The sequence below is a fragment of the Gopherus evgoodei genome, chromosome 17 (assembly GCF_007399415.2).
Source record: "Gopherus evgoodei ecotype Sinaloan lineage chromosome 17, rGopEvg1_v1.p, whole genome shotgun sequence".
NCBI classification, from domain to species: domain Eukaryota; kingdom Metazoa; phylum Chordata; order Testudines; family Testudinidae; genus Gopherus; species Gopherus evgoodei.
In genome coordinates this window covers 21,735,732-21,759,981 of record NC_044338.1, presented here as the reverse complement: position 1 = coordinate 21,759,981, position 24,250 = coordinate 21,735,732, and the positions used below count along the sequence as shown (strand labels likewise).

The window sequence follows — 24,250 nt, the reverse complement described above, 5'->3', positions numbered from 1 at the left end:
AACATCAGCAAGAACTCGTCAGCTGCGTCAGCCCCTGCTCGCCACCCACCCAGTCACTGGACAGGGCCGATGCCTCACCTCTGCCCCATCCTGATCTCAGAGCACAATCCTGTTCCCTGGTGTGGCGTAGGGGGAGGGGATTCCCCACGGGGGATCTTCGCCCACTAGCCTCCGGAATAACAGCAGAGCTGGCTCTCCACAGGGCACGATGGCCCATGGGTCTACAGTGGCAGACCCCCTGCTACTGACCCAAAGCCGGCAGGAGGCTTGGCAGGGGTGGAATGAAGGAGAGGGGAGCTTGGCCCTACCTTGCGCAGCAGGTCAGCATGGTTCTGCACCAGCTCGCTGTACTTCTCCTTCAGCTTGGTGTACCGTTGCTCGTTAGCCTGCGCCTTTCCTGCAACACAGACACACACGGGGTGAGCGGCCTGGGAACACTCGTGGCAAGGATGTCTCCTGAGGAAAATCCTGTCTCACTGGGGCAAATGAGTCACCCCATTCCTACAGCCATTCCAGCTGTGAACCGTGGGTCTCCACAGCACCCCCTGCTGAGGGAGCCTGGGGCTGGATGACCTGGAGCTCCACCCACAGCCAGCCTGCCCCCCTACAACACCCCCTGCTGAGGGAGCCTGGGACTGGGTGACCTGGAGCTCCGCCCCACAGCCAGCCTGCCCCGCTCCCTGTTGATAGAGGCTGGGGCTGGAGTAGCTGCAAGCTCCCCCTACAGCCAACCTTGCAGAAGAGGCTGGGCTGGGGACTCAGGGGGCAGCCCCCGAAACAGAGCAAAGGTCTCTCCTCACTCTCAATCTCCGTCAGGCTCCTCTGTGCTTTCTCAGTGTCCTCCCACTGCTTCTTCAGCTCCTCCAGCTCGGTGCGCAGGAAATCGCTCTCGTCCAGGGCCTGCTGCTTGAGGTGCTGCTGCTCCGCTAGCTCTGCCTCCAGCTCGCTGATCCGTCCCCTCAGCTGCACCCCTAGGCGATGGCTCTGCAGGTCACCAAGGGGGAGAGGTGGGCCGGGGTGGGTCAAACACCCTTCTAGCCTCAACTGCCTCGAGGCCAGCTGCTCTTTGCAGGGGCAGTCTGAAACACAGCTCTTACACTGCTGTAGCTAATTAGACCTGGGCCAGCCAATCAAAGTGCCCAAGGCCCATAATGCCTACGAAACCCATTAACAAAAGCACCAGCCACTCAGCACGCAGGGATTCTGTGGTGAGTTATAAAACAACAGCACTCGTGTAATAACTGAAGCGGGGAGCTCCCTTATGGACACCCAGCCAGCCAGTTAGCTGCAAAATCCCTCGTGTTTATTCTCTGCTTGTTTTACCTAGAAAGGGTTAAGAAGCCACCAGGTCAAAGGAAAGGAGCGGGCACCTCACCAAAAGAGCCAATGGGAAGGTAGAACTTTTAAAGCTGGGAAAGAAACTTTCCCCTTGTCTGTTGTTCTCTGGGCTGCAGGGATGGAGCAGCAATGCTGTGTAAGGTTTGAACTAGGTCTGAAAATTCATCTTCCATCCCTAGGAGAAATTATTAGAATAGGGAATGTTTAGTTAGAATGTTTAGTGATCGGGTTTAGTTCTTATTTTGGCGTGTGGATCTCCTTTGTGCTAACCCCAGATGCTTTTGTTTGCTTGTAACCTTTAAGCTGAACCCCCAAGAAAGCTTTTTTGGGTGCTTAATTTTTGGAATTGCTCTTCTAAAATCTAGCAAAAGCCCAAGTTCCTTCCTTTTTGTTTTTAATAAAATTTACTTTTTTTAAGAACAGGATTTGGATTTTTGGTGTCCTAAGAGGTTTATGCACATGTTGTTTGATTAGCTGGAAGCCACAGGTAATTTCCTTTACTTTCTTTCTCAGCTCTTCCCCGGTGTGTGTGTGTGTGAGAGAGAGAGGGCGGGGGCGGGGGCTTGAAGGTACCCCACAGGGAAGAATTCCCAAGTGCTCCTTCCTGGGTTCAAGGGTTTTTTTTGCATTTGGGTGGTGGCACCTCTTACCAAGCCAAGGTCAGAGAAAAGCTGTAACCTTGGGAGTTTAATACAAGCCTGGAGTGGCCAGTATTAATTTTTAAAATCCTTGCGGGCCTCTAGCAAGGAGAACACCACCAGTTACGGGCCCCCACCTTCTGCACTCGAAGTGCCACAGTGGGGATTCACCCTTGTCAACTCAGCATAAGCCAGTGCCTGACTGGCAGTTGTCTAAGCAGCTATCAGTTGACAGCACTGGTATCCCTGGGACATTGGGGAAACCCAACTCCTCCCTAAGGTGGGAGAGCAGAAATACCATCCCTGGCGCAGGCCCTGTGCACAGAGGAACAGCCCCAGCGTCTTGGAAAGGTGGCATCTCTGGAGCTCGGTGCTCCCTAGAGCCAGGCTGGGCCCCTGGTTCAGTGTGACCCCGCATACACCCTGCGTGTTTCCCATCCAACGTACGGGCTAACAGCTCTGACCCTGCCCTGAGACACAGTGATCGCACCACTGAGGTCCCAGATCTGCACGTCACTGGCCGCAGAGTGCACAGCCTGCATACTGTGTTACACATTCACCTCTGCCTTGAAGTTATCCAGCTCCTCCTTCAGCGCACTGATCTCCTGGTACAGCTGCTCAATCAACCGGTCCCTGGCAAGGAGAACGACACCAGTTGCTTTCTCCGTACTGTGTCTGTTAGCCCATGCCCCTGCCACCCCGCGCAAAGGAGGTTTGGGGATCAGATGGGAATTACACCAAAAATATTATGAGGCCAATACATGAACCCAGGGGTACCCTCCCCTGGGATCCTGCGTGCAGCACTGGCCCCCAGGTCTCAAAGGATACTGCAGAAGAAGAGGGGGTTCAGGGACAAGCAATGATCAGGAGCCTGGAACTCTCATATCAAGAGAGAGAAAAAGAACAGGATTGTTTGCCTTAGAAAGAGACAGTTCAGAGAGGACAGGATGGGGGTATACAAAATAATGAATGGTCTAGAACACTGGTTTTCAACCTAACACATTTCAAATGGAGATGCGGACCCCTTTGGAAATCTCAGACAGTCTGTGGACCCTCAGAGGTCCGCGGACCACAGGTTGAAAACCGCTGGTCTAGAGGAGGGAGACTGGGATCTTTTATTTCCTGGGTCTCTAACACGAGAGCCCGGGGGCATTCAATGGAGCTGAAAGGTGGCCAATTCAGAACTGTTCAAAGGAAGTATATTGTCCTCCAATGCACTGTTAGCCTGTGGAACTCACTGCTGTAAGATGGAACTGAAGGCAAGAACTAAACAGGGTTGGACCATTACGTGAATACAGAGAAGAGCTGTAAACACGAACAAGAGCTCTGGAAAGGATCTCAGCCCTCCTGCTTCAGGGCATGAGCAGATCTAACTACCGGGGTTAGGAGAGAATCTCCCCTGGGGGCAGCTTATCCCATCACTGTCCCCTGCAGGGTTTTAGCCTTTGCAGCAGCTGGAGCTGTGCATTGTCAGAGACAGGATACTGGGCTGGATGGACCCCAGGGCTGTTCCTAAATGATCCACCGAGGTCCTGCCCCTGCTGACTGCCAGCTCGCAGGGGCAAGTGTCCGGGGCTGGAGGAGCCTTTCCTTGCCTGTACCACCACAAGGAGCTGCACGAGGCTACGCTGCGCTAAGTGCAGGGGCCATTGCCAGCTGCTGCTAACGTGCTTCAGCTCCTAGCCCACTTGCCCAGGTTCCAGCCTACGGCCAGGCATCCAGCTCCTATCACAGAGCCAGCCCAGAGTCAGAGAGCTCAGCCTGCCGCTCAGCACCCTTCACAGATGAACCCCAGAGCAGGAGAGCCCTCACCAGTCAACCCCAGGGTGCCCTTTCCTAGGGCGGCCCAGGCCTTCCCCACAGAACTGGCCCGCACCCTGCCTCCACATTCACAGCTCCTTCCCCTGACACTGAACACGCCCCACCAGCAGCTATGGGGCCCCTGAGCCAGCACTCACTTGTCATCCTTGTTCATCCCATTCTGACCGCTGAAGTTGAAAGGATCGTTACTGAACGAACTGCCAAAGATGTCATCAAACTTATTGTCAAACAAGCTCTGGAGGGGGAAACAAATATAGACCCCTGGAGTCAAACCTACTGCTGCTCTGCACATGGCCAGGGGCGCATGTACCCCACCCCCCGTCTCAGCAGCCCCCCACAAGAGAAGGTCCCTCCCCCATACACCAGGACCGCACCCCTTAGCAAGAATGGCAGCTGCCCCAGGCCCTGTAAGGGACAGCTATCCCTTCCCGCTGCAGACAGACAGCTCCCACCAGGCCCCTATCTTCTATGCAGCCTGACGCAGCTGAGGGCAATTCTACTTGCTTTATTAAACACCAGGTTACTGCAGCTAGTCTAATTCAACTGGGGTCTGACTGGGACAGACAGACAGACAGACAACTGCAGCAGACAGAAGGCCAGTCCTGTCTGGAACAGCAAGCAGAGCAGCTACTTACAAGGTACTTGTAGTGGTGAGAGTTAGCTGCATTTACCAGCAGGCAACCACTAGCTGCCAAAGGAGTTATTGGCATGACAGAAATCCCCTGTTCTCTTCATGTGAAATATCTCCATTAGCCACAACAAGAGGCAATGGGCCAAATTTGATGCCCTGCAGCTGGGCAGTCATTTATCCCAGTGCAAAGTGGGTTTAAAATCCCACCACATCAGAATGGCCGTGCTCCACGCTGGTGCAGGAGACTCCCTAAGATGCAGAGACTCAAACCCATGAGCTGCAACTAGGGCAAGCTATTGTCTGCTCCAAATGCTACTGCCTAAACAAACATGGGCAGGAGCGCTGACAGCTTTTCTGGCGCCCTAGGTGGCGGAAGATCCCGCCCCTGTACTACTGCCAAAGACCAGGGCGGCAGAAGATCCGGCCGCCGTAGTCACCCCCCCCAAATGTTAGTGGCCTAGGTGACCGCCAAGGTCACCTGATGGGTTGTGCCACCCCTGATTATGGGTATGTATTTACCATCCACAGCCCCAAAAGCCATTACATTAACAGAAGATGTAGGAACCACTTCACCTGCCACCGAAGGTGAGCCACCTCTGGGCTAGCGTATGAGGACAGGACATGAAGCATGCCATGGGGATCTAGAACTGGAGGGGAAATGTAGGGGAAGCCAAATGCAGCCAACCAATCGTCACCTGCCCAGGACACCAGAATTACTCCCTGGGATTTCTTCCCTGACCCTTGGTTTCATGTCTGATTAGGCTGACAGCACCTTTAGCATCACGGCACCCCAAGGGCGCTGACTCAGTATTAAGCCCACGCGAATAAGCAGCGTTGATGCTGCTTCCTGTAGTGCCCGGGCTTTTCGTTTTCCATGTGTCATACAGCCAAACAGGCACCAGGCCGTGAGTAAGTTAGGAGCTCTGAGGAGATCACAGCCCTGGCAGTACAGCCCCAGAGCCACAGCAGGCCATGCTAAGGCCAGGCATACTTCTCCTGGCAGCTGAAAACCTTGCCAGACATAGGCAGAGCCAGTCGCAGGCTCAAAGAGAGAGACTGAGACGTCAGGGGGCCAGGCGCTCACCTGTTGTGACGCTGTGTCTGTCTCCACTAGATCGGTGATGGGCTCGCTGTCTGGGGACGAGGCCTCAGCCGGGATGACCACCACGGGACTGATGTGCTCCGAAAGAGCCGAGGCCCGCAGAAAGTTGGGAGGATTCTAGGGTGGAAAGGGAGAACTTGATGGTGGGATCTTGAGAAAAGCAGCTCTGTGGGACGCAACAGGCCCAAATCCACCCTCCGCACCACCCCAGGCAGCCCCAGTGGCGTCGTAATGGTGCTACGAGGCAGCGTTTCGCCTCCCTTCTCTAGCACCATAGGTGTGCGTATGGGGTGTGCCCAGGCACACCCTAATGCAGGGGTGGGGGCAAGCTCATCCTGCCCGGCCTGCCTGAGCTCCCGGCCAGAAAAGATCCCCCCGGCCCTGCCTTCCCCCATCCCCCGGCACCTCAGGGTTCTGTGTCCAGGAGCGGCCCTGGACAGTGCTGCAGCGGCATGACTCTAGGGGGACCCGAGCTTCCTCCCGCTCGGAGCGGCGTGGTAAGAGAGCGGGGCCGTGAGCTCCGGCGGGATCTGAGCTCCTCCCACTCGGAGTGGCGTGGTAAGGGGGCGGGGCCGTGAGCTCCGGCGGGATCTGAGCTCCTCCCGCTCGGAGCCATGTGGTAAGGGGGCGGGGCCGTGAGCTCCGGCGGGATCTGAGCTCCTCCCGCTCGGAGCCATGTGGTAAGGGGGCGGGGCCGTGAGCTCCGGCAGGATCTGAGCTCCTCCCACTCGGAGCGGTGTGATAAGGGGGCAGGGCTGTGAGCTCCGGCAGGATCTGAGTTCCTCCCGCTCGGAGTGGTGTGGTAAGGGGGCGGGGCCGTGAGCTCCGGCGGGATCTGAGCTCCTCCCGCTCGGAGCCATGTGGTAAGGGGACGGGGCCTTGAGCTCCGGCGGGATCTGAGCTCCTCCCGCTCGGAGCAGTGTGATAAGGGGGCAGGGCTGTGAGCTCCGGCGGGATCTGAGCTCCTCCCGCTCGGAGCCATGTGGTAAGGGGACGGGGCCTTGAGCTCCGGCGGGATCTGAGCTCCTCCTGTTCGGAGCGGCGTGGTAAGGGGGCGGGATCCTGAGCTCCAGCAGGATCTGAGCTCCTCCCGCTCGGAGCCATGTGGTAAGGGGACGGGGCCGTGAGCTCCGGCGGGATCTGAGCTCCTCCTGTTCGGAGCGGCGTGGTAAGGGGGCGGGATCCTGAGCTCCAGCAGGATCTGAGCTCCTCCCGCTCGGAGCCATGTGGTAAGGGGACGGGGCCGTGAGCTCCGGCAGGATCTGAGCTCCTCCCGCTCGGAGCCATGTGGTAAGGGGGCGGGGCCGTGAGCTCCGGCAGGATCTGAGCTCCTCCCGCTCGGAGCCATGTGGTAAGGGGGCGGGGCCGTGAGCTCCGGCAGGATCTGAGCTCCTCCCGCTCGGAGCCATGTGGTAAGGGGGCGGGGCCGTGAGCTCCGGCGGGATCTGAGCTCCTCCCGCTCGGAGCGGTGTGGTAAGGGGGCGGGGCTGTGAGCTCCGGCGGGATCTGAGCTCCTCCCGCTCGGAGCCATGTGGTAAGGGGGCGGGGCCGTGAGCTCCGGCAGGATCTGAGCTCCTCCCGCTCGGAGCCATGTGGTAAGGGGGCGGGGCCGTGAGCTCCGGCAGGATCTGAGCTCCTCCCGCTCGGAGCCATGTGGTAAGGGGGCGGGGCCGTGAGCTCCGGCAGGATCTGAGCTCCTCCCGCTCGGAGCCATGTGGTAAGGGGGCGGGGCCGTGAGCTCCAGTGGGATCTGAGCTCCTCCCGCTCGGAGCGGTGTGGTAAGGGGGCAGGGCCGTGAGCTCCAGTGGGATCTGAGCTCCTCCTGTTCGGAGCGGTGTGGTAAGGGGGCAGGGCCGTGAGCTCCAGTGGGATCTGAGCTCCTCCCGCTTGGAGCAGCGTGGTAAGGGGGCAGGTCTGCGAGCTCCAGTGGGATCTGAGCTCCTCCCGGTCGGAGCTGTGTGGTAAGGGGGCAGGGCTGCGAGCTCCAGTGGGCCGAGTGGCAGGAGCTCAGGTCCCGCCAGAGCCACACTGCTGCAGCGCTGTCCAGGGCTGCTCCTGGATGCGGCACGCTGAGGCTCCAGAAGAGGGGGGAGGCGGAGGTAAGCGGCATGGTAAGGGGGCTGGGGCCCGGGGGGGTTGGATAAGAGGCAGGGAGCCCCAGGGACAGTCAGGGGACAAGGAGCAGGGGGAGGGAGGGATTGGATGGGGCAGAGGTTCTAGGGGGAGCCGTCAGGGGATGGGGAATGGGGGGTTGGATTGTGGGAGTTCCAGGGGTCTGTGAGGAGATGGGGGGGGAGTGGATAGGGATCGAGGCAGTCAGGGGACAGGGAGCAGGGGGAGTTGGTGGGCGGTGGGGTCCCAGAGTGGTGGTTGGGAGGGTGTCAGGGGGGCGGTCAGGGGACAAGGAGCAGAATAGGTTGGGGATTCTGAGGAGGGCAGTTGGGGGGCAGGAAGGGAGTGGGGGTCAGATAGGGGGCAGGGCCAGGCTGTTTGGGGAGGCACAGCCTTCCCTACCTGGCCCTCCATACAATTTTGGAACCTCGATATGGCCTTCGGGCCAAAAAGTTTGCCCACGCCTGCCCTAATGTCTCCAAAAAAAGTGGCTTTGCGTTTTAATTTAATCGCATGATACGCTCTATATAGAAAGTCTGCGTTCGATCGCAGCATGCGTCCCACTACTGCGGCGCCGCATTGCCATTGGTCTTCTCCTCCGACTACTATTCTAGAAAATTCTTTGACCTATATCAGCAGCCGTGCCCAGCGCAGTGTCTGCAGTGTTTGTAATCTTTGTCGCGGTACTCCACTGAAATAGCCTAACAAGCCCATGGCTTTACGTTTCAATTCTTTCTTATGATTCCCCCTTTTCATTTTAAAATATGGCTCTGTTCGTTGTTAAGATAAGAAAAGGAGCAGACAAGCTGTTCATTTGAAAGAGCCTTTTGGAAACTAGCACATGTAAAAAACAAACTAAGAAGTACGGTGTCCCAACAGCGCCTTGACTCACTCATGATTTTGTACATTGAACAAGAACTGGCTTTGTCAGTTAATTACAATGATGTGATTGAGGACTTTAAGTCCATAACACCTGGTGAGCGACGTCTCATTCTCTAAGACAGGAAGATGAAGAAACCTTAATCTGTTTTGGTCAATTTGGGTTAGCTCATTATCTGGTTAAAGATAAAGATCATGAACATTGACTGCATCTTTGTATAAGCCTGGTTATCACTACAGCAAAAATTTGGTATTTTGTGTCTCATTTTTTAAGTAAAGTTTAGTTATTAATTTTAAAAAAATTAGTTAAGTTTTAGTTTTTTTAGTGTGATGAATAAAATAATGTCCTTTATGACTGAGTATTCAATACATGTTTGCTTTTGAACAAAAACGCAGCCCTGGGTGCACACCCTAATGAAATGTGCTACACAGACCTATGTCTAGCACAAAAGGGGGCCGAGTTAGTGAATAGTGAAAAATCTAGTGCATTTTTCAATGAATTTATTCTTTACCAACAAAATTTCGCCCAGCTCTAGTAGGGATCTCTGAAAAGCAATCCCCTGTAAGTGCAAATATGGCTTCCAGGGCTTGGCTGCAGGCACCCAGCATTCAACGCTGGGGTTTAACTGACTTGCCCACAAACCGCAGTGGAGCTGGGAATAGAATCCAGGAGTCCTGACTGCCGGGGCCATGTTCTAACCACTAGACTCCACTGCCTAGTCACGCCAATGGTCACTGCAAACCCTCCCTCTTAGTCTGTGCCCAAGGGCAAGAGAGAAGCCATTCGGGTCTCACCTCTGGGAGCTGTGGGATCTGAATCAGCCGTTTAAAGTACTGCAGGTTGCTGGAGCGATAGAACAAATCTTTCAACCTGGAAGGAAATGGGACATAAGAGAGGGGACTTTGCCGGCTGGGGCAGAACCGGGCAGTCGCAGGATGCGGGTGGCTTCCCTGCCACACTCATTTAACAGAGCCCATCACTTGTGGTTCCAAACCAGGCATCCTACGCAGAGAAGGAAAGGCAGCCCTTGACCTCAGCCACATGGATGCCATCTTGCCATACAACTCAAGACGGGGACCCTGGGAAGAGAGCCACCGGCTCTGCTCCGTGGGACAGTACCCAGACATCTGCCTCAAGCCAAGTGGCAAACACACTCGTAAAAGTTGAATCCAGGGGGGTGGGGCCCCTCCCCCATACACCTAGGGAGGGAGGGGCCGGCCCATCACTGATGCAAAATGCAGCTGCGACTAGGAATGAAGGGGAAAGAATTTACCAGCTAAATCTTAGAAGAACCAACCACCAGATCCATCTCCCCTGAGTTTCCGGCTTCCCTCCTTGGTTTCCTACCCCAGGGTCTGTTCAGTATATCACAGCCTGCCCCTCCCTCAAGGCTGGGGAAGGCGAAGGGGGAATGAAAGCCAGAGCGTCTCGGAACAGAAAACGCTGCTCGCTCGGTACATTTCCAAGGGAGGAAGGATTGATGGACCCAGCAACACATGGCTGCAGCATGTGTGCACCATCAGGCTGAGGAGCCAGCCCCGGCAGTACCCTCTGGTGCATAGCTGGGCTGCGGCCAAGCTTGAAAACCATTGTTAAACCCCGATTATCTTAGCCCCCCAAGGGCCTTTATACAAAATGGCTCCGAGACGCTCAGGAAAGCACAGGGGAGTAGGGCTGCACCTTCACATTTTCACCTCAGCGTGACAACTGCACACAGCAGCCAAACCGCAGTTCAATGCCTGGCACCTCCCATACAATGCCACTAGAGCCCGAAAGTCTCCTTGGATTTAATAAGACCATTATTATTCAGTGCCAAGGGGTTATCCCAACAGCATGGGGGCAGAGAAGAGGCCAGCCCTGCTCCAGGATAAACATTTGGGAACTAGGGGACCCAGAAATCCAGACTTTTTTCATTTCTCAGCCACAGACGGTTCATTTCAAACCCAGGGGGCTCTTGTCAGCCATGAGCTGCCTGCAGACTAGGGCTGAGTGGCCTGAGTTACTTAACCAGTAATGAACGTCGGAATAGCCGCTGTGAGCATGCAAAGGGTCAGTGCCAAAGGTGACAGGCTGGGCATTCAGGGCACTTACTTTCTGAACTGCTCCAGGAAACGGTCCCTGTGGCCTTGTAGTGTGTCAGCGGGGAGGCCTGAGGAAGAGACACAGAATGGGATGCAAAGGAAAGCTCTCAGCTCCCAGGTCTCCTCGCCCACCGAGCTCCTTTCCAGCCAGCCGAGCAGTACCGCACAGAGGGACCAGGCTGCACTGGGGAACAGCCAGTGCTAGACCAGTTCATCGCTGCAGCCTCAGACTCAGGGCCTGGGGGCAGGCCCCCTATTACTTTTAGGGGTTACCCCACTTCTGACTTACTGGAAGGGGTGTAGAGGGTGTGTTTTTGCCCCTGACTTCTCCCTGCGTGCTCAGCTGGGAGAGCAGTGAGGCAGCTGCCACTGCTGTCCTGTGGAGGGAGCCAGGGTAACAGGCAGGGGGAGGGGGCAGTCAGGGGGAGGGGAAGAGGGGGCAGAAGGTAGGGGGGTAATGGGCAGGGGGAGGGGAGGAGTGAGCAGAAGGCAGAGGGGTAATGGGCAGGGGGAGGGGGCAGTCAGGGGGAGGAGAGAAGGGGGCAGAAGGCAGAGGGGTAATGGGCAGGTGGAGGGGGCAGTCAGGGGGAGGGGAGGAGGGGGCAGAAGGCGGGGGGTAATGGGCAGGGGTGAGCAGAAGGCAGGGGGTAACGGGCAGGGGGAGGGGGCAGTCAGGGGCAGGGGAGGAGGGGGCAGAAGGCGGGGAGGGGTAAGAGCAGAGAGGAGAAGAGACTCCTGTTGCAGCTGGGCTCAGCGCAGAGGATGCCAGCACAGGCGCAGCCCAAGGGGCACCCCCACTTCTCCCGGTAATTCGAGCACTGCTCAGATGCTCCCAGCAGGTGGCGCTGCAGGGCAGGCACACTGGCTCAGATGGCTCCCAGCTGGAGGAGCTGGGGGGACTGGCGGAGGAACCCTGGCTGGGGTTTCACTCATGGAGGGGAAAGGGCCTTCGCTTGCACTCCGCCGGGGAGCTGGCAGCAGCTCTCTAAATCCAGTATCACTGAGGTGCCGCTTTCTCGTACTGCTGGAATCAATTTGAAGCTATTAAGCCAACCTCGCCCAAGTCAAAGCGCCTGAAGTGATCTTTGCAGATCGGTGCACAGCTTGGATCTGTGCCTTGGAACTCGCCCAGGAAGAAATGCCACAGCTCGGCATGGCCTGGGAGCTGCGGCCTGGCGGATGCTCTCATTCTAGGGTATCTAAGGTGTGTGAGGTGAACATTTCTCACTGCTCTCTGCTTTTACTCCTCCAGATGCAGAACCCCCCATGTGGCTACGATTCCTTCAGGGCTGGACTGGCGAGGGCACAGGGTCCTGGCCTAGACACACTGCTGAGTATCTTGGCAGGGCCAGGAGGGAGGCCAGCGCCCTTGCAGGGAAGGGGCGGGATGGGGCATTCTGAAGGGAAACGTGCTCCTTGGGGGTAGCTTTATGAGCCACGAGCACAAGTCCCCTCCGGGTGCATGCAGAGGGACCCCCCCAGGCCATCCCCCCACCCCCAATGCTTCTCGGGCTTCCACCTGCACCTGGCCAACCTCACTGACCTGGCCTCCTTGCTTCCCTTCCTCTGTGCCTTCTTTCCCCTCCTCCGCTCCTCCTGGCTGCTCTCCCCCATCATCTCTTTCCCTGCATAGCAGCTTGCTGCAATTGCTGCTCCATCCTCGCCTCCCCTTTCCCTCTCCCCATAGCTGGTCACTCTGCCTCACTCTCCCTGCCCCCACAATCTCACCACTTCTTTGTTCAATCCCCCCACCTGCCCCCTCCAACTCTCCAGATGCCAACATCTGTGGTGGGGGGAAGGGCCCCAGTGGGTAACCCAGCATCCAGTCTTGGGAACGGAGGGCGAAGCATGCTGGTCTTTAGACTAGCCTCCCCTGGCCCATGGGGTCTCCTATGCCCTGCCCTGAAGGGTAGAAAGGGGATGCCTTGCTCCCTTCTCCTGGGAGGTGGCTGCCAGTCAAGTATCCCTCCTCCCCTCCCCAGGGAAGGGCACAGCTGGTGCAGCAGGGGCTTCAGCAAATGCAGGGTCCAGCCATGAAGCTAATGCTCCATTGGCCCAGACCAGGCGGTTCAGCATCAACCCACAGTTAATGTGCCACATCCCTCTCCCCGGGGAGGATTCTCTCTGCACTGATCACAGAGCAGGCTGGGCTGCGGTTCGACACCTATCAACACAGCTTCCTCATCAGCTAGAGGGAGCCACCGATCTCCAGCCTGCCCTGACTCAGCAGCACTTCCATATGCTACCAGTCTGAGACTACAGGCAGGAGTCAAACCTGGCCTGGTCTCTGCACGTGACACAGAGCAAGCCACTGGGCCAAGCTACCGAGCCAGCCCCCGCCAGTGTTTTAAACCAGCTCTTTGCCTGGGCACCCCTCGCTCTGGGAGCAGAGGAAACACAGACAGGGCATTTCCCTGTGCTTGGCACACCTGTCACACGTGCAGCCTTGGTACAGAGCTCCGTCTCTGCAACCGATGCTACAGAAACTTTACATCGGCTACAGCAAAACCTCTCAGGACATCCCAGCAGTGAAATGGCAGCTGCTTGCTGTGTACTTACAGGAGTGCAGCTTGAAGAGGAGTTTAACAGTGTAGTCATAGAGATGGCTGCAGTCCAGTATCACCTGTATCAGCGGGGCCAACCGGCACTGGCCAGCAGCAGTGACTGACACGGAGCGAGACATGTCCAAGGAGCTGAATACTAACAGGAGAGAGAGACAGCGCACTCAGGGCTTGTTCCATGAAATTCACTGCTCTCTCTCTCACCCCCACCCCATCCCAGGAGGTTATTCTGCACAACTGCTCATATCACTACACTGAAGCAGCCAGACTATTACAGGACACTTGTATGTCTCGGCTGTTGTACCTTTCCTCCCCTCCATGCTAGCCTAAGAGTCTATCCTCATTTCACAGGAGTGATCGGACAAACCAGATTCCATTGTTTTAAACCTAAAGGAGGAAAGCGAATGAGGGAGCCGACAGAAAACCACATTAGCCCACTGTTATCCATGGCTTTGCTAAGGTAACCTGTGCACAGGGGAGCTGCATGAAACACAATCCTGTACTGTGAGCCACACGGCCATGGTCAGAGACACCTGGGAACCAGATAATAGACGTCTATAGCTAAGGGACATTCAGACAGTTCACTAGCAAAACCGGTTTTCAGTGGACAAAGCTGGTTAAGCATTGGACACCGAGGAGGGATCTCTCCCATGTGTATATTACACAAGTTGTGATCAATTTGCTGAGAGGAGATTCAATGCTTTCCCCCTCTACTGCTGGGGGGCGGGGGGGCGTAGTGCAGCAGGAGGAGGAAGTTTCCATGTCTGCTGGCAGCAGGGTTGCTCAAGAGTGGGTCAGGCCAGCAGGGTCTCTTGTGGGCTGGGAGGAGTGCAGCGTTTGAAGGCAGCTGAGGGGTGACAGCTCCTGTGCAAGGAGCTGGAGCAGCTGCCCTAAGTTGGATACCTGCTGGGGGGAGCTGCTGCACTGGGACAGACAATGTGAGTGGCCCCCCAACAAGACTAACTATGGAACAGAATCCAGGCCAGGGGACTTACAGGGATACCTCACTGTTTATCAGAGATCAATGGACCAAAAAGGGGCACCCCGCCCCCCAAGCCTGAGAAGTCCTAACTCTGGTGGGTGTCCCTAAAGGGCCATGCTAGGAATTACTTTGAGCCATTGAGCATAGAGCATGTGACTTCTTCTGCCTCCCTTGGTACATCACCCTGTCATCTGAGTGCCTCCTGGGACTGCCAGGTGCTAGAGCCAACAGGGCCTAGCAGCTAATATATCTTCGGTGCTTGCATTTGAATCATGGTACATCTGGTGTGCTACCAAGAGTCTGCTGTAACACAGCACTCAGCAACCCAATCAGGTGGGACAATACACTATGTCCAGCCCCTCACTGAGCAGGCATACAAGTTAGTCATCAATGCCCCTTCCAATCCCAGATGCTCAGTGTATCCACCAGGGTTCAGCGGTTGCAATGTTCGAACCTTAGTTTCATGGGAGAAGCATTGAAAGCCCATGCTAAGGCACCTCCAAACCCATAGGCTAGCAGATGTGTGCCCCACTGAAGAAACTGCCTCTGGAGATGGGTCACAAGGGGAGAAGCAGGCAGGGCCCCAAAGGTAATGGGCCAAACTCTTTCCCCATCCAGGCATATCAGGCCCAGCACAGCTGTAGCTGAGGCAAGCATGAAGCCCAGTGTCTGGTCCACCCCAGTGCTCCAGTGGTTTAACAGACTAGCCTGTGGGGCTGGAATGTCTCATGCTCTCCCTCTCTCCCTCCCAATGACCATTTAAGTATCTACCCACAGGGGAACGCAACATTCACATGGCTCGATCCTGAAATCAGAAAATACCAAGGCTCACTCAGCAGGGGGCTCAGGCTGTGACCTGAAGCAAAGCTCTCACTTACACTAGTGGAGTTTTATCTTTTTTTCAGGAGGAGGGAGAGCTCAGTGGTTTGAGCATTGGCCTGCTAAACCCAGGGTTGTGAGTTCAATCCTTGTGGGGGCCATTTAGGGATTTGGGGCAAAAATCTGTCTGGGGATTGGTCCTGCTGAGAGCTGGGGGTTGGACTAGATACCTCCTGAGGTCCCTTCCAACCCTGAGACTCTACAATTCTATGCTCGGTCTCAGCCCTGAAGGGAACTGGCTCCGAATGAACAGCGCTCTGAACAGGTTGCCTCGTTAGCACCATCTGCCAATACAGCCGGACCAGCTGCACTGACCACTGACACCACTTGCAGAGGCTCTGACTGGCCCACGGCGCAAGGGCAGCACCGTCCTATTAGGGACAGTTACTTCCCTGAGTCAATACTGCAGACAAACCATTTTGCAGTAACTGTCTAGGACATTTCTTAGCTGTTTGTTTGTCCTCAGGTGACCTGAGCAACTTTGCTTTAAGGTGAGCTGCAAAGGAAAATCAAAGGGAATTTGATGCTTAACTCCCTTTGAGGGGCCAGGCCGAAAGCACTGGCGCCATATCCTTCTCTGCTCTCTCCTGAGGGGCAAAGGAGGCCTGGAAGGGATTTTACTTTTATGGAGATGTTGTTTGGTTCTGCTTGGTTTTCACTTTAGAACCACCAGGCATATCAGGCACCAACAGGTCTCTGTACAGTCTGGGTGTGCAGTCCTGGAGCCAAGCACCCCCAGTCCCCTGGCACAATTCTACCATCGCCCCCCTCTTTGGAAACAGTTTTGAAGGGACTAGCTGGGCTGGGGAAAGCTGGACTTTTGTTTACTGGACACAGGCTTGCTGTGGTAAATCACACCAACGGCCCATTTCATGTCCTGTCCATGGTTCCAGCACTTGGACCCTGCCCTGGGCTGATAGGTTACCAGGATGAATTTATCCTTCCATTTCAACAGGGACACAACAGGATCAATATCACTTACCATTTGCATCCCAGTCAGCATCAGGGCAGATGCTGCTCCTATGCAGAATAAAAGAATGAGGCCAGACCTCTCTCCTTTTCATCTGGAGCTCTGATCCCATCCCCAGTCCATAGCCCCTTCAGGCAGAGCATCAGTCACCCTCACTTGTACCCAGCAATCATTCTCTGCCTGCCCTTTGTTTCTCACTGAACAGAAAGGCAAAGCATCGCACGATGTTAGGTGGGGAGGGAGCCGGTGAGGCGAGAACTGGTCACATTCTGATCACAGAAACATGCCCCTGGTTTGCAATGAGCGTGCAGGCTGCTCTGGCTCAGAGATGCACCGTGCATGCTAACGTGAGGAGACTCCAGAAACATCTCAGAGCGAGCAGAATGCTGGCTCATGTCTACGCTGATTTGCAATAGACAGAGAAGAAAGACAACAGGAAAAATCCTGGGCTCATAGAAATCATGAAAAATCTATTGACTTCAGTGGGACCGGGATTATACCGTATCTCTCTTCCACATCTGCCTCCTCCAGCCTGGATCAATTGAAGGATTGGGTCCTTAGTCTGGAAGGGGAGAAAAGCATCTGTTTACATGCTGCAGCCAGCAGGGCACAGTGCCACCACGACGGCGGCACTCCCAGGCTGCTAGAGGCAGCCAGCGCTAGGTTAGCTAGGCAGAAATTAGTCGGGGTGGGCGAGGCCCTGTGTTCCTTATTGCACTTGGCTTAATTAAATGGCCAGTTGGAGAACTCTGCTGTCTATGCAGGTCTGTCCAGAGCCTCTCAGAGTGATGGCTGCCAGCCATCTCCCCAATGGCCGCATGGCTGCATCTGCACTAAGCAAGGAGGCCACTGCAGGAGCCTTGACCATGGTTCTCGCCTGGCTGCCAGCTCGCTCTGCCAGCGCACTCCGATTCCTCTCCCACGCAGCACAGCACTGTGTCTGGATGCAAGGGCTGTAGGGTACTTTCCAAACACACAGCAGCTAGAGGTGCTGGCTGAAATGGAGCAGCTGTGAGCTTCGTGGCTTCCTAAGGAGTAACTGCTGCAGATGGGGGTGGGTTAGCTGGCTCCGAGTGGAAGGTACCACTCCCCCCAGAAAAGGCAGTGCTTGAAAGCTGGGCCTGCTGCTGTGTGTGGGCACAGGGCACTGCACAGACATCCCCATCGGGGCCCAGGTCTCCTCCCTGGTCCTGTCTCACCATGCACTCAGAGCAAGTCACTCCTCTCTCCTTCCTGCTGGAGCGCTCCGGAGTTCCAGATTTCCTCTCCGTTCACCCCTGCCCCTCCTAGCTGCCCTCCGCACCCCCTCAGTGCCATTCTGTGGCTGGCTGAAAGGGTCGTTGTTCAGTGACTTGAGGCCTAGAACTCCCACAAGCTGGGTGCAGGGAGCTCTACAAGACATTTCCTCCTTTCCCAGAGGATGAATATGCTGCTTCCAACAGCGGCCTCTGCCTGAGAGCAGCCCGCTCTCCCATGTGGCAGTGCAGAGCCACTTGGCCAATGCCAGGTAGTTGGGGTACAACCATTCCACTCTTGTTAAGCTAGAGCAGAAATCTAGGAGCAGATATTAGCATCCCTCTGGGGATGCTAAAAAGGGAGGGATAGACTTCATCAGCGCACCAATGGCACAAAGAAATCCTTCCAAGTGCACCAGCGCTTGGCAATGAGCACAGCTCTCCCCCTGCAACCCAGACCTGGCTGACAGGGTTAGCGAGGGCGTGCCCCTTCTGTTTCTCCATACAGGCATCGAGCTGCTAGCTTTGGGGTCCTACATCATTCTCCATGGGGCACTCATACCTGCCGAGCCACCTGCCTGAAGGGAGAGGTCCTGTATGACATCCTCGCTATGCACATCCTCTAAACTGCTGGAGCATGGGTGCCTGGAGAGATGGGAGATGAGATAGGGAGGACCCGGAGAAAGGTCCCTTTCCCCTGGTGTCTGCCCATTTACTGAGTCCAGTGCCAACGTCTCAAGAATTCACCCCAGAATCCCCGTGCTGAATGCCAGATGTGCCCCCAGCGAATGCTAGAGAGATCCCTGAGTCTGCCTACGCTGGACAGACACAACCCCTGCTCCTCTGTAATGTGTTATTCCTAAACGAGGCAGGCACCGGGTGGGACAACACATTAGGGACACACAGATCTGTCCCTATCTCCCTCCTTGGCGGCAGGCCCCACTGACAACACCCATCCTGCTCCAGAATGAAAGGAAGGCCAAAGGACCTCATGCTGAGGAATGAACAGCTGCTGCGCTCTGGCTCAAAGGGGGCTGCACATCAGTGGTGGGTGGAATCACAAAGACCTTTGGGATCCAAGGAGAGTGCAGGACCCCAAAGGAAGATGAACAGGGAGCAGCGATGGAGTTTGAAAGGCAGGCAGGGAGGCTCCACGTTTCTCCACATCCCCAACACCACCCTCTCGTGCCTCCTGCAGGCCCTGCTGCTGGGGGAAGCAGTTCACATCACACCTGCAGCCGTGCTCTATGCACAGCATCAAATAGAGACTCGCAGGCTCTTCATCTCCTTCCTTTGACAGCTGAAGCATCTACGCCCCCAAGCGGGAGCACAGGGCCTTTCCTTGGGGACTGTGCCAGCCTGTTCTCTCCTTAGCAGGGGATGCGCACAATGGGACAATTAGCAATGTCACCCTCGCCCAGGCAGCAGGAGGCAGGGAGTCAGTTTGGATTTCCACCAGCTTGCCTGCCTCCCCTCCCATTCGGATAATCAAGTGACGTCCCTGGTAATTAGCAGGGAAGTTGAGCAGCGATTTAAGAGTAAATCAGAAACTAAGCTACACTAATGAGATGTAAATAGGCAGAGCTGATATTAGCCCTGCTTAATTCACTTAAGCTAGCAGCAGAAAAACAAAGCCAAGTTCATTACAGGGCCTCCCTCCTTCCCAGTGGGGCTCTGAAGCTGATGGATCAGACAAGTACCTGCGCATGGCTGCAGAGGTGCCAGCACAGAGCCCTGTCTTGCTCAGAGGCACAGCAGCATTGTACTGCTCCCTTGCAGACACGGAGGAAGGGAAAGGAGGAGGGGCACGTGGCTGAAGCCCTGGACTGGCAGTCAGGAGATGGAGGCTCTGCTTCCGGGGCTGCCACAGACCTGTCTTATGGTCCTTGGGCAAGTCATTGATCAGCCTTGTGTCTCACCTTCCTCATCTGTACAACGGGGCTAGCGAAGGGGGCTCGGTTCAGTGGTGTTCGTGAGCCACCATGGCAACGCTAGATGCTGCCTTAGTTCAGTTCAGGTCAATGAGACTCTGATGTGACAAACTGTACAAATGCTACCAAAGTTTGTGAAAGAAAGAGACTCACCCTGCAGGTTTGTGTCAGGAGTGGGTACGGGCCCCCCCATTATGGAGTCCCAGCCTGTTTGGGCTTTGATCCCATGTGTTTAATTGTTGTTACCTCTCGGTTCCCGTTCTGGTGGTAGGGTGCATATACTGGGGCATGGTGTTACCGCCAGATTGGCCCTGTGACTGCAGCCCAGCATGCCAGGCCTGCCCCTCCAAGGATCACTGCATTACCCATGCGAGCCCACGAGACACAAAGGCACCATCTCGCCTGTCCCACAGATGTGACTGCCCTTATCCTGCTCTATCACCGTGCGTGAGCCAGTAACACACACGACGGGATCACCCAGGCTACATCCCAGTGCAGACCCAGGCCACCTGCTGTCTGGAGACACAGCTGCCTCCCCCCACCATATTCCAGCACATATGCCCAACTGCCCTGCTAGAGATGCAGTAACGCCAGTGGAGTAAAGCTTACCACAACTAGGCCCTGACAGTCCCTTGCAACAGAGCCCTTCAACACCGGGATGCAACCGGATTCATCGGCTGGACGTGCCTTTAGCACTGCGAGACAGCTGCACCACGCTGACTCTATTAAAGCACATCCTCGGGGACCCTCCGTGCTAGGACCCAACCGTGGCTCTGCTCATATGAAATAGCAGCCTCCAGGAACCGCCGTACGCTGACATATGGCTTTACTCCTGCTCCAACGCAAGCAAAGCCCTCCACTCTATTACTGCCATCGCACGCAAAGCCCTGTGTGGCAAAGTGTGAGCGGTAGTCACCCTGGTCAATCTCAGCCCAACAAGCAGAATCCTAGAGCACTATATGGAAGCACATGGCAGCTGAGCACCCGAGTGTACGTTGTGGAGACTGGTTCGTTATTTTCTCTCTGCTCCACTGCGACCCGTAGGAGCACACACCGCAGAGCCAGTTGCTCCCTCACCACAGCAAGCCCTGGAGCACACAGCATCTCTGTGATGGGCTTGCAAGGGGAAAGCTGCTCTCTCACCATGACAGCCATAAACCCCAGAGCTAAGGGCAAAGGAAGAAATTCAAGCCTGGGAGAACTCAGAGATGGGAAGCAAACCAAGGAGAGGTCCGGGGAGGAAATGCAGCGTGCCACAGGGTGGAGGTGGTTCCTGGAGACTTGGCACAGCTGGCTGGAGTGGAGGGCAGGCAGGCAGGCTGCGGCTGGGCAGACTGGGAGGAGCCAGGCACACTGGATCTGACATGAAATAATGTCAGCTAATAATAACTCTGGTGGAGTGCATAGAAAACAGATGAGCTCAGACGCCCTCAGCCAACTCCCTTCCTGCACCTAGGCAGGACAGACGGACACACACACACAGAGCGAACAGCAGCTGTTGACCGGGACCCCAAACCCTCTGACACCCACCCCCATACACACTGTCCAGCTGGGCAGAGAGGGACGTCACCGCAGCACCCGGTGAGGCTGCTCCTGCCCCACAGCTGTATGTCAACAGTGCAGAACAAGTGAGAGCCTTACCGGTCTGGAACAGGTTCAGCTCACACTCCAAATAGTCAAACATCTCCACCGTCAGCTGGAAGCTAGGAAAGAGGGTACAAGAATGTTACAAACAAAACAGAGGTCACCCAGCCCCCTCCCCCAAAACCCTGGGGGGTGGGGGGAGTTGGCCAGCAGCCCAGGAGGAGGGGGGGGTCCAGCCAACCATTATTGTGAAGTACTATTTTATAAGGGGTGGTCAGGAGGGATGTCCCAGCCCCAGCCAATGGGCACACACGGCACCAGGGTTCCCGTCAGCGTGGCCAAGTCCTCTGCCTGTGGCTCACAGCAATGCCAGGGAGAGACCCTGATGGGGTCCTGGAGATTCCTCCTCACGTCTCCTGTGGCTGGGTTCTTGGCTACGGCAGGAGTAATTCCCATCACGGACGTGCCTGGATTCACGTGCTCTGGACTTACAAGTTATTGACGTCGTTTTCTCCTGCCTCATCGAGCTGCCGGTCAGACATCTGGAGATTGCCTGGGAACCGGGGGTTCTGCATGAGGAGAGAGAGGGAGTAGTCAGAGCAAGGGGCCCCCAGGCACCCGTGTGCCTTTTAAGCTTGCCCTTATCACAGTGGAGACCAAGTAGCCACCTCTGATTAGAGGCAGATCCCTGATACCCCAGGGGGTATTTGAAGGAGTGGCTGTGTGCGCCTGGCAGGGATCTCCAAACACCCAACGGAGGGGCTCAGGTCAGAACTGCCCTTGTCTTTGGGTCTGGAGGGATGGCTCAGAGCTGGCTCCCAGACCGTGGGGCTGTAGGCAGAGGGATTGTATCTCTCTTGCCACGTTTTGCCCAGGTGCGCAGACTCCCTCAGTGACAGTGCTCACCGCCCCCAGCCAACGTTCCCTCTCTGGATTTGAAAAGCCATCCCGCTGGCTCCCATCTAAGCACCCAAGGGCAGCGTCCAATGCAGGAAAATGCCACTGCAGTTTACACATACACAGTCACACGATGAGCTTCAAGGGCACTGAACAGTGACGAATGGTCACACATCCATCTAGTTTCTGCCCAGCTAGACACAGCTACACAGCACAACCTCATGCCGAAGTTTCACAGCAGGGCCACACTTTATGTGGCACAGCTGCTCTGACCTGGGCAGTGACTTACAGGAGAAGGGCTCTGGGGCTCCCCTGGCAGCTGCCTCCTCGTGCCCCACAAGTACTGTGCCCCATCTGCTACTGGCTGCCTCCCCCTCCTCCAGCTGGCCACACAGCTGCTCCCACTTCTGCCTGATGAAAGGGAGCAGCTCACAGGCAGGGGCAGCCCCTCACCACTAGGCCAGCCAACCTAGGGCCAGACCTCACCTCTGGGAGAGGGGCGCTGCATGGCTGAGCACTGGGACTAGCTGCTATTTCAGGAAGTTTGAGGCGAGGCCTCTGGCGACTGACGGGAACCAGCAGGCACATCTGCCAAACAGCAGCAGCCCACTACGAGTGGCTACCTGACTCTGCCCTCTAAGGGCCAGAAGAGAGGGACATTCTCCATGGGCCCTGGATTCCTTGGCCTCTCTGATGCAGGCTCAGAGAGTTAACTGTGCTTTGGACACCTGTTCACTCAGAGGCCACGAACTCTTCAAAGAGGCCACCGCACAGCCAGCAGCAACTTTGGTTCCTATTGCCTCACTCCGGGTTCAAACCAGTGGACTAGAATCTAACAGCTCCTTATCTTATCACAACTGCCCTGAGCCCTCCAGCCTCCCCATTCTAGGCAGGGTGCCTCTATCGCTCTGCCTAACGGCTCTGTCTCCTGGGGAAGAGCGATACGGCCATGGAGGTAGGATCAGTATCTGCAGCTGGCCTGTATGTTGGAGACTCCTGGGTTAGAGTGGAAGATGATGGAGCATGTAGGACACATGATCTTCCTAGCTGCAGAGAGCCAAGCAGAGAATCTGTAACCTCATCTGTCCCAAGCACACAGGGGAGGAGATAGCTGGTAGCACTGCTCCTGAAGATGAAGCCTTTTCTACATGCCACCTTGGTAACCAAATGATCATCTCCAGGTGGTTTTCAGGGAGAGCTAAATTACAGCCCTAATTACATTTAGATCTTGGGTAGATAACATCGGCCTGGCATCAAGGCAGCTTTAAAACAGTTGTTTAGAGGAAATTACAATCAAGAGTCCTGAGAGAGAATGAGAGGCCAAACCAGCAACAACCACCCCATCGCCATCAGGTGGAGCAGTAAGTGTCTGCGTACAGGGAACACAGCTCCAGCAGGCCCCAGACTGCAGCCCCGAGAAGCAGCTGCATCCTGCCCCTGCTGCAGAGCTCACCTGCACCACAGCGCAAGATGCTCAGAAACCCAGAGATGTAGGGGGCACTCGTGTTTGTACAGAGCTTTAAAGAGAGAAACCACTCCAAGTACCAAGTACGTTATAGCCAGTTATTATTCCTGTTATTGCACTTTAAGATCCAGGGATCACAGGAGCAATGTGAGTACGTTTTTTACACACATATACGGAGACTGCACGGTACATTCTTTTATAAAAGACCATCCTTTATTTTAATGTCATAGGCATAAGAAAGCAGCTGCCTTGACAATACGCTCAATCCACACATTCCTTCCCAGTACTATGCCAGACTCCTTCCTATAACACTCTCTCCATCACCCACCGAGATCGTTGCTAAAAAGGCTGCAGTGGTGGTGAGCTGGCTGGAGGTACAACGGCAGGCTGGGAGCTAGCAAACCTGTGAGGAGTCTCCTTCTAATCAGATTCAGGAGGAGCTTGTGATGCACTCAGACCAGAGACAGGAATACCCTAGTTCGGGCTGGTTCCCCACCCTCCCACAGAGCACCAGCTACAAAAACCAACGCTCGCTCAGCACCTTTCAGCCCAGGAGCCCAGAGCTCACCTGCACACTCTGATTAGAAAACCATGTACAGAGATTATTTCATCCATGCAGCCACTCACCTTAAACAGCTCACAATGCACACGAGCTTGGGACAGGTTGTGCAGCATGTGATTAGCCATTGTGTAATGGGCCAGGACAACGGGGCTATCACCCCAACTCTTCCTGAAACAAAATCTAACCCACAAATCCAGCCGGGCGAAGAGTTCTCGGAGCATAGAGTGGGGAGTCACAGAGCCAGGCATTGCCTGCTCCTGGGGAACAAGGGCTGGAGCTCAGCTCAGCTCCCTGGTTGATTACAGACGGCCTGCTTGGGAGCCAGCAGGCAGAGGATGCTTACTGGGAGGCTGGGCTGCTCATGCTGGGTTGAACCCCGGCCCGGAGGACGTGTTCTTGTGTTAGCTTGTATTGCTCTCTGCTGATAAACAGCCCCCCATCCCCCTCCCAAGGAAAAGCCCTGCTGACTGCACCTGGCCATTCCCCTCTGCGCCTCCCGTTATTCACACCTGGCCACAGGCACTTGGGTTGGGTTTCACTTCCACTTCAACACTAGAGGCCCCATGCGTCTCTCTGCTCAC

At 55.8% G+C, this 24,250-nt stretch overlaps 1 protein-coding gene across 4 annotated transcripts in view; it reads right to left on the bottom strand.

Moving 5' to 3' along the window:
* HIP1 (huntingtin interacting protein 1) overlaps positions 1–24,250 on the bottom strand; it is a 141,753-nt gene that overhangs the window by 16,952 nt on the left and 100,551 nt on the right. For all 4 annotated transcript variants that reach the window (XM_030536606.1, XM_030536608.1, XM_030536607.1 and 1 more), the window contains exons 6-15: positions 21,238–21,314; positions 20,803–20,864; positions 13,163–13,303; positions 10,614–10,671; positions 9,317–9,392; positions 5,513–5,647; positions 3,935–4,032; positions 2,537–2,609; positions 801–984; positions 309–397 (exon numbers count right to left, since the gene is read on the bottom strand). In XM_030536606.1, coding sequence (XP_030392466.1) covers positions 309–397; positions 801–984; positions 2,537–2,609; positions 3,935–4,032; positions 5,513–5,647; positions 9,317–9,392; positions 10,614–10,671; positions 13,163–13,303; positions 20,803–20,864; positions 21,238–21,314 — 993 coding nt within the window. The remainder of the gene's footprint in view (positions 1–308; positions 398–800; positions 985–2,536; positions 2,610–3,934; positions 4,033–5,512; positions 5,648–9,316; positions 9,393–10,613; positions 10,672–13,162; positions 13,304–20,802; positions 20,865–21,237; positions 21,315–24,250) is intronic.